Source organism: Bos indicus x Bos taurus, chromosome 16 (genome assembly GCF_003369695.1).
Source record: "Bos indicus x Bos taurus breed Angus x Brahman F1 hybrid chromosome 16, Bos_hybrid_MaternalHap_v2.0, whole genome shotgun sequence".
Classification (NCBI taxonomy): domain Eukaryota; kingdom Metazoa; phylum Chordata; class Mammalia; order Artiodactyla; family Bovidae; genus Bos; species Bos indicus x Bos taurus.
In genome coordinates this window covers 33,090,944-33,107,361 of record NC_040091.1, presented here as the reverse complement: position 1 = coordinate 33,107,361, position 16,418 = coordinate 33,090,944, and the positions used below count along the sequence as shown (strand labels likewise).

Genomic DNA, 16,418 nt, shown 5'->3' with positions numbered 1-16,418 from the left:
ATATATATTTCCTTATAGCTGATGCACATTGTTGTACAGCAGAAACCAACACCAACATTGTAAGCAATTATCCTCCAATTAAAAAAAAATAAACATTTTAAGACATGTGCAGTAGAATAGATAGATACCATAGGATTACTAGCTTTGTAAAGCAAGAAACTGCCAAAGATTTAACATGTTTTGAGTTTATCAACTCCATTAATATAGCTCTTAAGGTACTGCTATGAGTAAAACAGAAATATTCTCTTGAATGATAATTCAACTAGGTGAATTTGTAAATAATTAAGCATTCATTCCACGGATGTTTTTATTAGATTGGAGAAAATGTTCATTGGGATTTTTCCATAACATCTTGTGGAAAAACCCAAGCAGACTTTTTGGCCAACCCAGTACTTATAGACACATTAAACTTTGTAGTTGTCCAGTAGTCAGGCATTATTGATTCAGTCAACTTGCAACTGGGAGTAGGGGGGAGATTAGGAGACAGTGTTAGGAAGCTGTTTGCAAGTCTTTGAAGTTACAGTCCCTTGATATTTATAGGGACAAATCCCAGGGTCTTCACTAATGATAGCAAAAACAATTAATTCCTGCTATTAAATATAGTAACGTATTTAACTGACCCATTCGCTCTCTAGGATATTTGTAAATATAGAACTAAAATTAGTTGTGAGCCCATTGAAATAAATTCTACTACTAAAATAAACTATATTTCACTATAGCATAATGACATTTCAGGAGAGGGTTATGTTCTGAATTTAATTTGTAAGGTAAATATTCCATATGGTCAAACTTAATTTTGAAAACCCTTTGAATCATTCAAATTTACATAGTCTACATTTGTATGTATTGATTTATATGTGTTTAGAACCATGTATTCCTACTACAGTTTCTCAAAAACCTTTTTTTTTTTTTGGCCATGTTGCAGGTCTTGTGGGCACTTAGTTCTCCAACTAGGGATCAATCCTGGGCCCTTGGTAGTGAGACTGCAGAGATCTAACCATTGGACCACCAGGGCACTCCCTTAAAAACCTTTAATTCATATCATTTTACTTTTAATGTTGTTGGGATAGATTACTATTTACTCAGATGCAGACCAGATATGAATGAAGACAAGGAGGAAACCAGCCCCCAAAAGTAATCCTATACCACTTCTTTTATCATTATGGAAAGAGAAAAAAAAAGCTTTTATTAAAACTATTTAAAGAATTTTTGCTTAGAGTAAGAATTGATTTAGGAGTCAGAAATGATTAGAAAACTGAAAAGTTTTTCCAACTGCTACATATTGTATTGGGAAGGCTAAAAGGTCAAGTGCCACTTTGACTCTCCTGCTATGTGGAGTCTTTCTGTTGTAAAAGATATAAACTTTGGGACCTAAGGCTAAGCACATTCAAACTCCACACTCTCAAGGCTACCCCTAAAATCTCTTGAGGAAATGCTTCTTCAAAGTGAATCTCAGCCACAGCTTTGCAAATTGAGAGCCTTGTGTTAGCTAGTGTGACATTTGATCCCAGACATCTCGAGTTAATCTTTTCTCAGTGTCTGTCCATGTTTTTTACCCATGACAAGTTGTAGTCCAAGAGGTTTTAGAAAGCACATTTTGTCATTTTTCTTTTTATCTTCTGAAGTTTGTTTAGGAAGATAATATACAGTATAGTATAAAGAGTATAGGACTTGAAATCAGATTAATCCCATTTTGAATCCCATCTCTGCCACTATATCATTTTGTATAAGTCATTAAATATCTGTGTCTGTTTTCTCATTGTAAAACAAGTATAGGATATTTATGTTTACAAGATTGCCATGAACACAAAATGAGATTAAAACTAGAAAATCTAATAGTATGAAATAGTAACACAGTGCCTGACACATGAGAAATGATGGCTGGTGTCAGTGTTACTATTAGGCCTGATGATGCTAAAGCTGAAACTCCAGTACTTTGGCCACCTCATGTGAAGAGTTGACTCATTGGAAAAGACTCTGATGCTGGGAGGGACTGGGCGCAGGAGGAGAAGGGGATGACAGAGGATGAGATGGCTGGATGGCATCACTGACTCGATGGACGTGGGTCTGGGTGAACTCCGGGAGTTGGTGATGGACAGGGAGGCCTGGCGTGCTGTGATTCATGGGGTCGCAAAGAGTCGGACACGACTGAGCAACTGAACTGAACTGAACTGAAACGCATATTAAATCAATATTGTGTGCCCTCAATGATGATAAGCATGAACAGAACTTCTAGGATGGTATCAGCAACCTTTGGTTATCGAACTCAGGTTTGTTCAATTAGCTTGCCACTCAAAGCCAATAAATTGAGGGGCAAGTGTCAGTAGAAAGGAAAGCTGCTTTATTCAGAAAAGCCAGCAACCTGGGAGAAGGTGCACTTCTGTCCAGGGACCAACTCTGAAGATTCTGCTTAGCCATGAGTTTTTAAAGGGAAAAAAAATCATAGTTAATCATTAAAATAGGAGGTAAGAGTCTTCATCATTTTTCCATTTCATGCAAACCTTCTGACTTCTGATCTTCCTTAGAATGCTGTCTTGCTCGTGTGATCTGCCTGTGCAGTCGGATGCTCTCTTACCCACACGGTGCAACTGCACCTGTAGGGTCTGCCTGCAGATTTACTAAGGGGAAGCTAGGGGCAGAGAACCAATCGTTCTTTAGCTACTTAATTCTTCATTCTTACACCTTCTAATGCGGGAAAGCCTTCAATAGATTAGGCAAGGCATTGTGCACATTCATTAAAGCAGAAATCAGAAGTTAGGTTAAATGCTGTGTCGTGATCTCGTCTTTATGGTTAAGACCAGAAGAAAACAGGAATGAACAGAAAAGGGGTAAAGGAGCTGCTTACACTTCTACATCTACTACAGTAAAGACAACCATTTTTGTCCATTTCTAAAATGACTTTCCTATTACATTATAATGACTTTTTATTTACATAGGCTGGTTTTCCAAGAGTCTAGTTTGGAGAGTGAGTCTTAGTAATAAGTTTGGCTATTTTCTAGACCAGTGCTGTCAAGTAGAATTTTCTGTGATGATGAGATGTTTTATACCTGCACTGTTCACTATGGCAGACATGATCTGTATGTCGCTACTGAGCACTATGTGATTAATGCAGTTGAGGAGCTATGTTCTCTATTTTAATTAAATTAATTTTATATACTCATAGGTAGCTAGTGCAGCTTACAGTCAACCTTATTAATGGTTTAGTAAAGTCATTCTTAACACCAACAAGTTAATAAAAGTGTCAATGGATGAATACTCAATTTCAGATGAGTACATTCTTTTTATCCACACAGAATTTGATAGAAACAATCGTTTATCTTTCAAGTGATATATTGTTATGTTTTATTTTTGAATATCATGTACCACTTTATTTTTCTAAATATATTCTATGAATTCATCCATTGGGCTATGAGTGATAAATTCACATTGTCAAATTTTGACCACTTCAAAACCACAGGTTCTTCTTTCTCACTGTGCTAGAGTTCCAGTCTTCCTAGTGTTCTGTAGTATTTTTTTCTTTTCTCATTTTCTTATGTGTATAAATAAATTACCCTAGATTAATGATTATTAAATAATTTTTAATTCACATATTTATTAGCAAGAATAAATCACTACCATTGGATTAAAATAGTTCCTATATGCTACTTTTTCATTCCAAGTAAAGTTATTCTTTGGAACTAAGATGGCCCAGTTTTTAAAATGGGTTTTACATTCATTTCTTTTTTTTTTTTAATTTTATTTTTAAACTTTACAATATTATATTGGTTTTGCCAAATATCGAAATGAATCCGCCACAGGTATACATGTGTTTCCCATCCCGAACCCTCCCCCCTCCTCCCTCCCCATACCATCCCTCTGGATCGTCCCAGTGCACCAGCCCCAAGCATCCAGTATCGTGCATCGAACCTGGACTGGTGACTCTTTCCATATATGATATTACACGTATTTCAATGCCATTCTCCCAAATCATCCTACCCTCTCCCTCTCCCACAGAGTTCAAAAGACTGTTCTATACATCAGTGTCTCTTTTGCTGTCTTCTATACAGGGGTATTGTTACCATCTTTCTAAATTCCATATATATGCGTTAGTATACTGTATTGGTGTTTCTCTTTCTGGCTTACTTCACTCTGTATAATAGGCTCCAGTTTCATCCACTTCATTAGAACTGATTCAAATGTATTCTTTTTAATGGCTGAGTAATACTCCATTGAGTATATGTACCACAGCTTTCTTATCCATTCATCTGCTGATGGACATCTAGGTTGCTTCCATGTCCTGGCTATTATAAACAGTGCTGTGATGAACAGTGGGGTACACGTGTCTCTTTCAATTCTGGTTTCCTCAGTGTGTATGCCCAGCAGTGAGATTGCTTGATCATAAGGCAGTTCTATTTCCAGTTTTTTAAGGAATCTCCACCCTGTTCTCCATAGTGGCTGTACTAGTTTGCATTCCCACCAACAGTGTAAGAGGGTTCCCTTTTCTCCACACCCTCTCCAGCATTTATTGCTTGTAGACCTTTGGATCGCAGCCATTCTGACTGATGTGAAATGGTACCTCATAGTGGTTTTGATTTGCATTTCTCTGATAATGAGTGATGTTGAGCATCTTTTCATGTGTTTGTTAGCCATCTGTATGTCTTCTTTGGAGAAATGTCTATTTAGATCTTTGGCCCATTTTTTGATTGGGTCATTTATTTTTCTGGAATTGAGCTATAGGAGTTGCTTGTATATTTTTGAGATTAGTTGTTTGTCAGTTGCTTCATTTGCTATTATTTTCTCCCATTCTGAAGGCTGTCTTTTCACCTTGTTTATAGTTTCCTTTGTTGTGTAGAAGCTTTTAAGTTTAATTAGGTCCCATTTGTTTATTTTTGCTTTTATTTCCAGTATTCTGGGAAGTGGGTCATAGAGGATCCTGCTGTGATGTTTGTCAGAGAGTGTTTTGCCTATGTTCTCCTCTAGGAGTTTTATAGTTTCTGGTCTTACATTTAGATCTTTAATCCATTTTGAGTTTATTTTTGTGTATGGTGTTAGAAAGTGCTCTAGTTCCATTCTTTTACAAGTGGTTGACCAGTTTTCCCAGCACCACTCGTTAAAGAGATTGTCTTTAATCCATTGTATATTCTTGCCTCCTTTGTCAAAGATAAGGTGTCCATATGTGCATGGATTTATCTCTGGGCTTTCTATTTTGTTCCATTGATCAATATTTCTGTCTTTGTGCCAGTACCATACTGTCTTGATAACTGTGGCTTTGTAATAGAGCCTGAAGTCAGGCAGGTTGATTCCTCCAGTTCCATTCTTCTTTCTCAAGATAGCTTTGGCTATTCGAGGTTTTTTGTATTTCCATACAAATTGTGAAATTATTTGTTCTAGCTCTGTGAAGAATACCGTTGGTAGCTTGATAGGGATTGCATTGAATCTATAGAGTGCTTTGGGTAGTATACTCATTTTCACTATATTGATTCTTCCAATCCATGAACATGGTATATTTCTCCATCTATCAGTGTCCTCTTTGATTTCTTTCACCAGTGTTTTATAGTTTTCTATATATAGGTCTTTAGTTTCTTTAGGTAGATATATTCCTAAGTATTTTATTCTTTCCATTGCAATGGTGAATGGAATTGTTTCCTTAATTTCTCTTTCTGTTTTCTCATTATTAGTATATAGGAATGCAAGGGATTTCTGTGTGTTGATTTTATATCCTGCAACTTTACTATATTCATTGATTAGTTCTAGTAATTTTCTGGTGGAGTCTTTAGGGTTTTCTATGTAGAGGATCATGTCATCTGCAAACAGTGAGAGTTTTACTTTTTCTTTTCCAATTTGGATTCCTTTTATTTCTTTTTCTTCTCTGATTGCTGTGGCCAAAACTTCCAAAACTATGTTGAATAGTAATGGTGAAAGTGGGCACCCTTGTCTTGTTCCTGACTTTAGAGGAAATGCTTTCAATTTTTCACCATTGAGGATAATATTTGCTGTAGGTTTGTCATATATAGCTTTTATTATGTTGAGGTATGTTCCTTCTATTCCTGCTTTCTGGAGAGTTTTTATCATAAATGGATGTTGAATTTTGTCAAAGGCTTTCTCTGCATCTTACATTCATTTCTTAAGTCTTTTTTTACTCAGGAAATCAGGAGAAGTTGAACTTATTGAACTTATCTTAATGAAATTAATATGTTATTTAATATAAGATATTGAACTTATATTAATGAAGTTCTTTATTTCATTCTACTTAATTTATATCAAAAATATAGTTTTTAATAATCATAAATATACCCTAATTTTTAAAGTTAATTTTTATTGGAGTATAGCTGATTTACAATGTTGTATTAGTTTCTGTTCAGCAGCACAGTGAATCAGTTATACATATACATATGTCCACTCTTTTCTAGATTCTTTTCCCATATAGGACATTACAGAATATTGACTAGAGCAACCTGGGCTATATAGTAGATTCTTATTAGTTATCTATTTTATATATAGTAGTGTATTTATGTCAATCTGAAGCTCCCAATTTATCCCTCCTCCTCTTACCCTCTGGTAACCATAAGTGTTTCTACATCTGTGATTCTATTTCTTTTTTATGCTTAACTCTTATTAGAGTATAATTGACTTACAATATTGTATTAGTCTCAGATAGGTCCATTGAAGTCAGGTCCCAGGACTGCAGTAATCCTGGATCTGGACCCCCTGTAGGCACTATGGAGGCAGCTCAGACTCTGTCCTGGCCCAACTCTGACATGTCTGTGCTCACAGTTTACAGCTGTTAAAACTAGATATGTCTTACCTGGGGAGCTTGTCCATTCAGATGTTTTGTAGGCACTGAGTTTACAAAGCCAATCATGGCAATATCAAATTCATGGTTTGTGTAGCTGCAAGGAGAGATTTTAGCTTTTCTTCCTTAGTTGCATGACCTCTGGAGTTTAGCTGTGGTTTCAGCCCCACAGGGATCTGCTCTCAAGGTTGCCCCAGATCACACGAGTCTGCCCCAGCAAGAAAGGGGTACAGAAGTGGTGGTGGCTGTGGTCGCAAGAGTACCTACTATTGAGGAGATAGAGTGAGGAGGATGAGATGGCAGCCACTGGGGCTGCAGGGGTGGGGACAGGTGCTTGGGGAAGTCTGCAGCTGTGTTCACAAGAGAGCCAGCCCAGACTGGAATGAGGTACTTTGGCCAGTGGCCATGGACATGTAAAAGTCAGCCCTGGTGGGAGTCTCCCTAATGTGCAATGAGGCAGAGGCCAGTGCATGGTGACAGAGGCTGCAAATGTGGCCCTGCCCCTTGCACTTCACTCAACAATGGCGTTTTGCTTCTGTGGAGTCCAGGTTTCCTCCACAAGCATTCAGGGTTATGGATTTCCTCACTCCTGTGCCCTCAGGCTGTCTCTTTGCAGCCGACAGCAGTCCCCTTTCTGGATTTGCTTTCCAAACCCATGTTTCAGAACGTAACCCCCATCTGTACCAGTGGACACACATCTTAGGCTGGGGCACAGACCAGCTGTAAAGGTCTCACTCTGTTCTGCCCCATTGACCAGTTGTTGTGCTCTCCTCTTATAGTCCCCAGTGCTCACATTCTGTCCCAGCTGATCTCCCCACTGCTGAGGAGGCTGCCTCCCTTGTAAAAACCTCTTCTGTCCTTCAGCTCTTCCGCCAGTGGTGCCGTTCTCATCCCTCTTCCTCTCCTTTTCTTTTTCCCTTCTTCTTTCTTTCATCCTACCTGGTTATGCCTGGGTCTTTCTTGTCCTTTTAGGGGTCTGACATCTCTGCTAATGTTCAGCCAGTGCTCTTTGAGAATTGTTCCATTTGCAGATGCATTCTTGATGCACTTGTGGGGAGAGGTGAACTTCACTTCCTCCTTCTCCACCATCTTGACTCCTTCGCTAATTTTTAAATTGTATTATAAAATCAATTTTATGGGGTGAAACCAAAAGTTTTTCTTTTTTTAAGGGGAATAGAATTAGAAGGAATAGGAAATATCTGAGTGCTTCAAATATAATTAGGGGTAGTATTGTTTTATGATATAAAAGTTACATTTATACATATGTGTGGGAGAGTGTATATGTTTCTAAACTGTGGTATAAAATGTATTTCTTACTATGGATCTTGGTTAAAGCGAAAAGAAATTGAAAGTTGTTGGCTAATTTATGATATGGTTCAGTTCAGTTCAGTCGCTCAGTCGTGTCTGACTCATTGTGACCCCATGAATCGCAGCACGCCAGGCCTCCCTGTCCATCAACAACTCCCAGAGTTCACTCAGACTCATGTCCATAGAGTCAGTGATGCCATCCAGCCATCTCATCCTCTGTTGTCCCCTTCTCCTCCTGCCCCCAATCCCTCCCAGAATCAGAGTCTTTTGCAATGAGTCAACTCTTCCCATGAGGTGGCCAAAGGACTGGAGTTTCAGCTTTAGCATCATTCCTTCCAAAGAAATCCCAGGGCTGATCTCCTTCAGAATGGACTGGTTGGATCTCCTTGCAGTCCAAGGGACTCTCAAGAGTCTTCTCCAACACCACAGTTCAAAAGCATCAATTCTTCAGCGCTCAGCTTTCTTCACAGTCCAACTCTCACATCCATACATGATCACTGGAAAAACCATAGCCTTGACTAGACGGACCTTAGTTGGCAAAGTAATGTCTCTGCTTTTGAATATGCTATCTAGGTTGGTCATAACTTTCCTTCCAAGGAGTAAGCGTCTTTTAATTTCATGGCTGCAGTCACCATCTGTAGTGATTTTGGAGCCTAAAAAAATAAAGTCTCTCACTGTTTCCCCATCTATTTGTCATGAAGTGATGGGATCAGATGCCATGATCTTAGTTTTCTGAATGTTGAGCTTTAAGCCAACTTTTTCACTCTCCACTTTCACTTTCATCAATAGGCTTTTTAGTTCCTCTTCACTTTCTGCCATAAGGGTGGTGTCATCTGCATATCTGAGGTTATTGATATTTCTCCCGGCAATCTTGATTCCAGCTTGTGCTTCTTCCAGTCCAGCGCTTCTCATGATGTACTCTTCATAGAAGTTAAATAAGCAGGGTGACAATATACAGCCTTGACATACTCCTTTTCCTATTTGGAACCAGTTTGTTGTTCCATGTCCAGTTCTAACTGTTGCTTCCTGACCTGCATACAGATTTCTCAAGAGGCAGGTCAGGTGGTCTGGCATTCCCATCTCTTTCAGAATTTTCCACAGTTTATTGTGATCCACACAGTCAAAGGCTTTGGCATAGTCAATAAAGCAGAAGTAGATGTTTTCCTGGAACTCTCTTGCTTTTTCCATGATCCAGCGGATGTTGGCAATTTGATCTCTGGTTCCTCTGCCTTTTTAAAACCAGTTTGAACAGAGGAGCAAAATCAGAAGATCTGATTCAAGACTTAGATTTACTCTTTGGACAGTTATTCAATGTTTTTGACCCTTAGTTTCTTTAGAATCCTTTAGAGTGTTCCTTTTGTTTCTTTAGAGTGGTTTGTCAGTTATTTTGTGTTGAAAAGACTCATGGCTTACAATAGCAATCATTTATGCTCATGTTTATGAATCTTCAGGTCATCTGGAATCTGCCTGATCTGTGCTACATTTGACTGGGTGGTTCTGCTTCAGGTTGTGATTGTCTGAGCTATGGTTTGTGTTTGGTTCTGATCCACATGTATTTATTATGTGGTCCAGGCAAAAGGGACAGCAGCTATTCAAGGCATGCTTTTCTCATGGAGAAGCACCAGAGTGTAAAAACAAAGTCAAACTACAAAAACATGTTTATGACTTCTGCTTTCATTATCAACATGAAAATTCTGTTGGCTAATTGAAATGAGATGACAAAGCCCAAAGTCATTGGGGAGATATAGTGTATCTCATTACCAGTGGAAGGAGATAAAAGTAAATATTTGCTGAAGAATAATATAAACTTTTTACATTACCCAAAAACCATTACACCAAATCTTTGTTAAATACTTCATTCTCAAATATAAAAAGACAGCTGAGTATCATTACATATTTGAGGAGAGCCTCTTACATAATAGAGTGCCTAAAAGAAACAGTAAAAAAGGAAACTGATGCAGTATAGCAGAGGAGAACATCTAAAATGCTTTAATATTTTAATGGAGGCATACAATATTATAGTCATACAATAAAATAGCATGCTATATAAAAACAATTAAAAAAGAAGTAACTTCTGGAATGAAAGATGTGCTAAAGATTTTTTTAATTCAATAGAAGTTTTGGAACACAATGTCAAGGGACTATCTTGGAAGTTAGAATCAGAAGGCAAATAGATAAAATTAGGTGATTAATGCAACAGAGCCAAAACCCAATGTCCGTGAGTTCCAGGAAAAGGAATTATTAAAATATATGGCATCAGATTATTTTAAAATAAAAATATAAGAAAATTTATTCAAACAAAGAAAACCTCCAGATTAAAAAGGGCCTAAGGAAAACCCAGCACAATGTATGAAAAAAGGCCCATTCCAAGGTCTAGCATTGTAAAGTTGCAAAATTCCAGAGGAAAATTATTATAAAGGCTTTTAGAAACAAAAAAGCAAATCACAGACTATTAGGAATCATAATAGCATAGGGCTTTTTAATTGTAATATTACAATCTTGAAGACAGTGTTCAGTTCTGTTCAGTCACTCAGTCGTGTCTGACTCTTTGCGACCCCATGAATCGCAGCACGCCAGGCCTCCCTGTCCATCACCAACTCCCGGAGTTCACTCAGACTCAGGTCCATCGAGTCAGTGATGCCATCCAGCCATCTCATCCTCTGTTGTCCGCTTCTCCTCCTGCCCCCAATCCCTCCCAGCATCAGAGTCTTTTCCAATGAGTCAACTCTTTGCATGAGGTGGCCAAAGTACTGGAGTTTCAACTTTAGCATCATTCCTTCCAAAGAAATCCCAGGGCTGATCTTCTTCAGAATGGAAAATCCTGAATAAAGTTAATTTCAGCATAGATATTATACCTAGCCAAACTATCAAGTGGGCTTCCCTGATAACTCGGTAAAGAATCTGCCTGCAATGCATGAGACCTGGGTTTGATCCCTGGGTTGGGAAGATCCCCTGGAGAAGGGAAAGGCTACCCACTCCAGTATTCTGGCCTGGAGCAATCCATGGACTGTACAGTCCATGGGGTTGCAAAGAGTCAGACACGACTGAGTGACTTTCACTTTAAACTCTCAAGGATATGCATGGAATAACAACATATTCAGGCATACAGATACTTTTTGAAAATGCATTGTTTGTGTACCCTTTCTTGTAAAAGTTACCCGGAGAATGTATTTCAACTACAGAAGCAGATAAACTGAGAAACAGGTTGACTTAAAACACATAAAACAAGAAACTCTAATAGGAGCATGTGTAAGAAAATCAACCAAATCAGAAATCAACCAGGCTAGACATGTCACCAAGCAGGATATATCTAGGAAAATAATTTAAAGGAACTAATGATTTATTGATATGTTTCACTATTGAAAAAACATTATGAATGGGTATTTGACAGAACTGTTTGAACATTTGGGGGAAAAAATGTTACTTACCTAGAAAAATAAACTATTAAAAAAGCAAGCAATTAATTCTATAAATAATAAAAGATTTTTACAAGAAAGTTAATTTAAGCAGAATAATGCTTGTCTCAGTAATGAACAGTATTTCTATAATCATTATAATGTAAATGAACTACTGACTAATGATTTAACCAAAATTGTTATAGAGGTGGATGAGGTGGGTATATTGGGTGGCATAAGAGAGATAAATCACTGCCTTTTTTAATACAGGAAATCTACATGGATGAGTTCTCAATCACTCAGTCGTATCCAACTCTTTGCAACCCCATGGACTGTAGCCCGTCAGGCTCTTCTATTCATGAGATTTCCCAGGCAAGAATACTGGAGCGGGTTGCCATTTCCTTCTCTAGGGGGTCTTCCCCACCCATGGATCAAATCCTCGTCTCTTCCATCTCCTGCATTGGCAGGTGGATTCTTTACCACTAGTGCCACATAGGAAATCAATTTCGATGTTGGGCAAAACTAATACAATTTTGTAAAGTTTAAAAATAAAATAAAATTAAAAAAAAAAGAAATTTATGTAGCAAAATCAAAGGACAGCATGATAAAAGTGAAAGTTGCCTGGTTGTGTCTGACTCTGTGACCCCGTGGACTGTAGCCCACCAGGCTCCTCTGTCCATGGAATTCTCCAGGCCAGAACACTGCCGTGGGTAGCCGTTCCCTTCTCCGGGGGATCTTCCCAACCCAGGAACTGAATCCATGTCTCCCGCATTGCAGGTAGATTCTTTACCACGTGAGCCACCAGGGAAGCAAGTATGTTATTTTAAAGTAGGAATATGAATATCAGGGATGGATACTATGTGCCACTGAGGGTTTGGCTTAGAGATGGGGAGGGGAAGAACACAGGCACTACCTTTCTTTGTTAGGAGCAACTGAGTACTATTTGACTTGAATTAGGCACATTGCTTTGATAAGAAAATCTAATAAATAATGAAAAGAAATGATTAATAAGAAAATTGTGTGCATTATAGATTATAAATGAACAGTAGTCTTTCTCCACATCCCCTCCTTGGTAGTGTTCTCCTGAGGTAGCCACTTTTAACCATTTCTACTTTTACTTATTGAGATTTTTTGATGACATCACTGATTCAATGAACATGCACTTTGTCAAACTCCTGGAGACAGTGAGGGACAGGGAGGGCTGGTGTACTGCAGTCCATGGGTCACAAAGAGTCGGACATGACTTGACAATTGAACAACTTTTAGTTATTCTGGTGGTTACATTCATGACTTGAAGTATATCTTTTGATAAAGTGTAAAGCTATCCAGACTCATCTTTGCCCAGCTAGCCAGGAGATGGCCATGTCAAACTGCAGTGTGCATTGCAGGCTAATAGAGTACTTTGAGAGTAGTGTACAATTGGCCTATGACTGTTGTGGTCTTTCATCCCTGAGCCACTGTACACAGCCAAGGAAGCAGCCCTGACCTAGTTGGGCAAAGCAAAGGGTTATCCTGCCAGTGGGAGTATGGCATTTCTGGCAAGAGATTCCTCTTCTAACTGTTGGAGTTGGTGCCATGGCAGATTTTCCTGACTCGGGGAGTAAGTGTTGAGCCCTGGTCCAGCTGGTTCGATTATTTGTTGATTTTGATTATCTGCACCAATAAGCTGTTTCTCTGGCACAGATAATCAGAATCAGGCAGTAACTTTCCATCTTCCTAACAAAAATGCTTTTTGCATTTTGAAATTATAATAAAGTTTTATTCAGTGTCCTCCAAAAGAGTGCTTATCTGGAAATTTTATTGAATTAAATTAAGAACTCTTTAGTGCTCAGGGATAACCATAAATCCTTAGACGGATCTTTTTCCTTTACTTATATTTTTGCTCTTGAAGGGTAGAGAAAGATCAGAAGTAATGGTACCAGCTGTTTTTTATTCAGTTCTTGCTATATCCTAGGCACTCTGGTAAGTATTTGCCATCTCATTTTTGTCTTCCCAATAGTTTTAGGAGCTTTCTAGAGTTGGCACTCCCATTTTAGACTGAAGAAACTGGTGAGAGTTGAATGACTTGTCCAAGGTCCCAGAGCTAGAGAGTGCCTGAGCTGTGTCTAAGCCCTGATTTCTGTTGATTCTTGGGCCCATGTTCTTTATCTCTGTGTTTGACTGGAATTCAGCATAGCATCTGACTTTTTATTACATGAGACTAAGAAAGCAGCTACTTTATACATAAAACCTGATTACCAGTATAAGGTCACATACATTATTGTTGTTGGATGGTGCTGATAAAAATTGTTACACCTTTTCTTTTGAAGGAAGTTTAGAATTTTATACATCTCCTATTTCTGTCACTGTGTAGTGTCCTCTCAACTCAAAATTCTGGAGTCATCTTTGTTATCTTCTGATATCTATCCTTTTATTTACATGTACTCATCATGTTCTCTTTATATTTCTGTTTTAACTGTCACTACTTCTTATATTCGGAGTATTGCAACCATCTTTTTGTGGTCTACTATTACTGCCAGTCTCTACTGTCTTAATGATCATACACATTAATCTAGTATTTTGAAGCTCAGCTTCTCTCATGTTGCATACCTGTTTAAATCATTATTTCCTCATTATCTATAAGGAAAAATACAGCTTTATAAATCTAGAATTTATAATGTTTGATAATTGGTCTAATCTATCATTCTGTGAGTTTATGTGGCCTTACCTTCTTTCCCACTTTTCTTGCCCATTAAGTATATCCTTAATCTGGCCTATTGAAGCACAGATTTTCTCTAAGACTCATTTGTTGTTTTTTACATGCTTGATATTTTGGTTGTCTTTTTGTGTGTGTTTGTCTCATTTACTCAACTGAATTGCTAAGTCCTGAGTGTGGATGTGAAAACTCTGAGTCCATCATAATATTTAGCATAGTTTCTTGCACATAGCACTGTGTAAAAATATTAATGGATAAATTTTTGCAATTTCCTGGTGGTTCAGCGGTAAAGAATTCGCCTGCAACACAGGAGATGTAGGAGACGTAGGTTTGATCCTTGGGTCAAGAAGATCCCCTAGAGGAGGGCATGGCAATTCACTCCAGTGTTCTTGCCTGGAGAATCCCATGGACAGAGGATCCTGGTGGGCTATAGTCCATGGGGTTGCAAAGAGTCAGACTCAACTGAAGTGACTGAGCATGAGCAGGAGCAAAAAAAAATTAATGGGTACATTTTTGTAATTTTAAACTTAACATATAATTCCAGTTCTACTTTGCTTTTTTGTTAATTTCATAAATGTTAGACCAAACTTAGTAGGCTAGGCTTTTCTCTTATGTTTTTCTATCTTTTTAATTATAATGCATAATAAGATAGAAATGTATTGATAAAACTTTAACAATTTAAAATATTTTAAACAAATCAGTTTCACTTAGTAATCTAATCTGAAAGATATAGAAAATCTACTCTGAATGAAAGCAATATGCTCATTATTACATAATTTTTTTAAAATAGCTTGTATGTTGTTTTATTATATGGTAATGTACAGTTTTGATGGAGATAAAGTGAATATTTGTAGTGCAATAAATGTAGAAAAATAAACAATTTATCCTGCCTGATATATTCAGTGTAGTTGTAGATTGTTCAGAATACTGAGTAATAATATGAGGAAATTTGAAATGTACTTAAATACTAAGTTTAAAACTCGACTTAGACATAGTTTTGTTTTCCAAGAGTGGACTGTATTTTTGTTTATAAAAATTGCTTCTTGCTTTCTGCTGACTTGAAAATATTTCACTCTTTACTTTCCCCTATTTTGTTTTTCTTGTTTTAATGGTCTGAATATTTATCTCTGTTTTCTTTTTTTTTTAATTACGGATGTTCTATAATAGATAAATATTTGTACTTTAATGTGTAAATTATTTAAACCATATTCTGTGTAAAGTTTTTTTGCTTTGAAATATTTGAGTTTCAATAAGAAAGTGTAATTTCATACTGAAACCAAAGAATAAGCTATTATAGATTTTTATATATTTTGATGTTTATATTTGTTAATATCAGAGTGGTTTTATTGCCTTTTAAATGCAATTTTAATGCAATATTATTTTAGATCAGCAATGTCATACATTCAAAATGCTCAGCAATGTCATACATTGAAATTTCTCATTTTATTTTTTCCTAAAGTATTTTTTTCCAAATAATACTGTGTATCATAATGATGTCTTCTTTTACACCTCATGTTTTTCTAAAAGATATCTTAAATTATTTTACCATTTAATTTGATTTTCAAAACATCCAAATGAAACCATAAATGTGTCTTTTAAAATCAAGTCTCACATTTGATGTAAATCACTGCACATGTCTGATCTTATCTCACAAACAAAACTGTTATATTTAAAAAGTAGTGACTTTTTAAGTTTGTATTATTTTTTAAAGAGACTGAGCCTTAGATTCAAAACACAGATTATCCATTTTGACTATCCTCATTTAATCATTTCATTTTTAAAATTAGACTGCATCTTACGATCCAAAAAATCCTCACTAATGTGCATTTCTGGCTGGGTTAATTCCCTTTGTCATAAAGTGGAAGCTAGCCTAAATTTTCTAATAATTTTTCATCATATTGAAATTCATGGCAAAAATAAAAATGAGATAATTTTGAATTCAAGTGCATATATTTTATAGTGATACTCTTCACCCTCTTCTCTCTGCCTAAGGAAATAGAGAAATTGAGTTTAGAACTGAGTGAAAGCAAGCAGCACTTGGAACAGCAGCAGGAGAAGGCAACCCGGGCCAGAGAGGAGTGCCTGAAACTGACAGAACTGCTGGGCGAATCTGAGCACCAACTGCACCTCACCAGGTACTGCCTAATCCCATTATGCACCATAGCACCAATTTCATTCCTCGGATTTTTGCCACAGGCTTCCAAACAGTTGTTAGAGTTAAGTCTTAGTCATTCAATTCACACACAGT

At 37.2% G+C, this 16,418-nt stretch overlaps 1 protein-coding gene across 11 annotated transcripts in view; it reads left to right on the top strand.

The window, feature by feature from the left end:
• The window catches only part of SDCCAG8 (serologically defined colon cancer antigen 8), a 251,399-nt gene that overhangs the window by 118,963 nt on the left and 116,018 nt on the right, over positions 1–16,418 (top strand). For all 11 annotated transcript variants that reach the window (XM_027564711.1, XM_027564712.1, XM_027564710.1 and 8 more), the window contains one exon: positions 16,163–16,305. In XM_027564711.1, the coding sequence (XP_027420512.1) occupies positions 16,163–16,305 (143 nt within the window). The remainder of the gene's footprint in view (positions 1–16,162; positions 16,306–16,418) is intronic.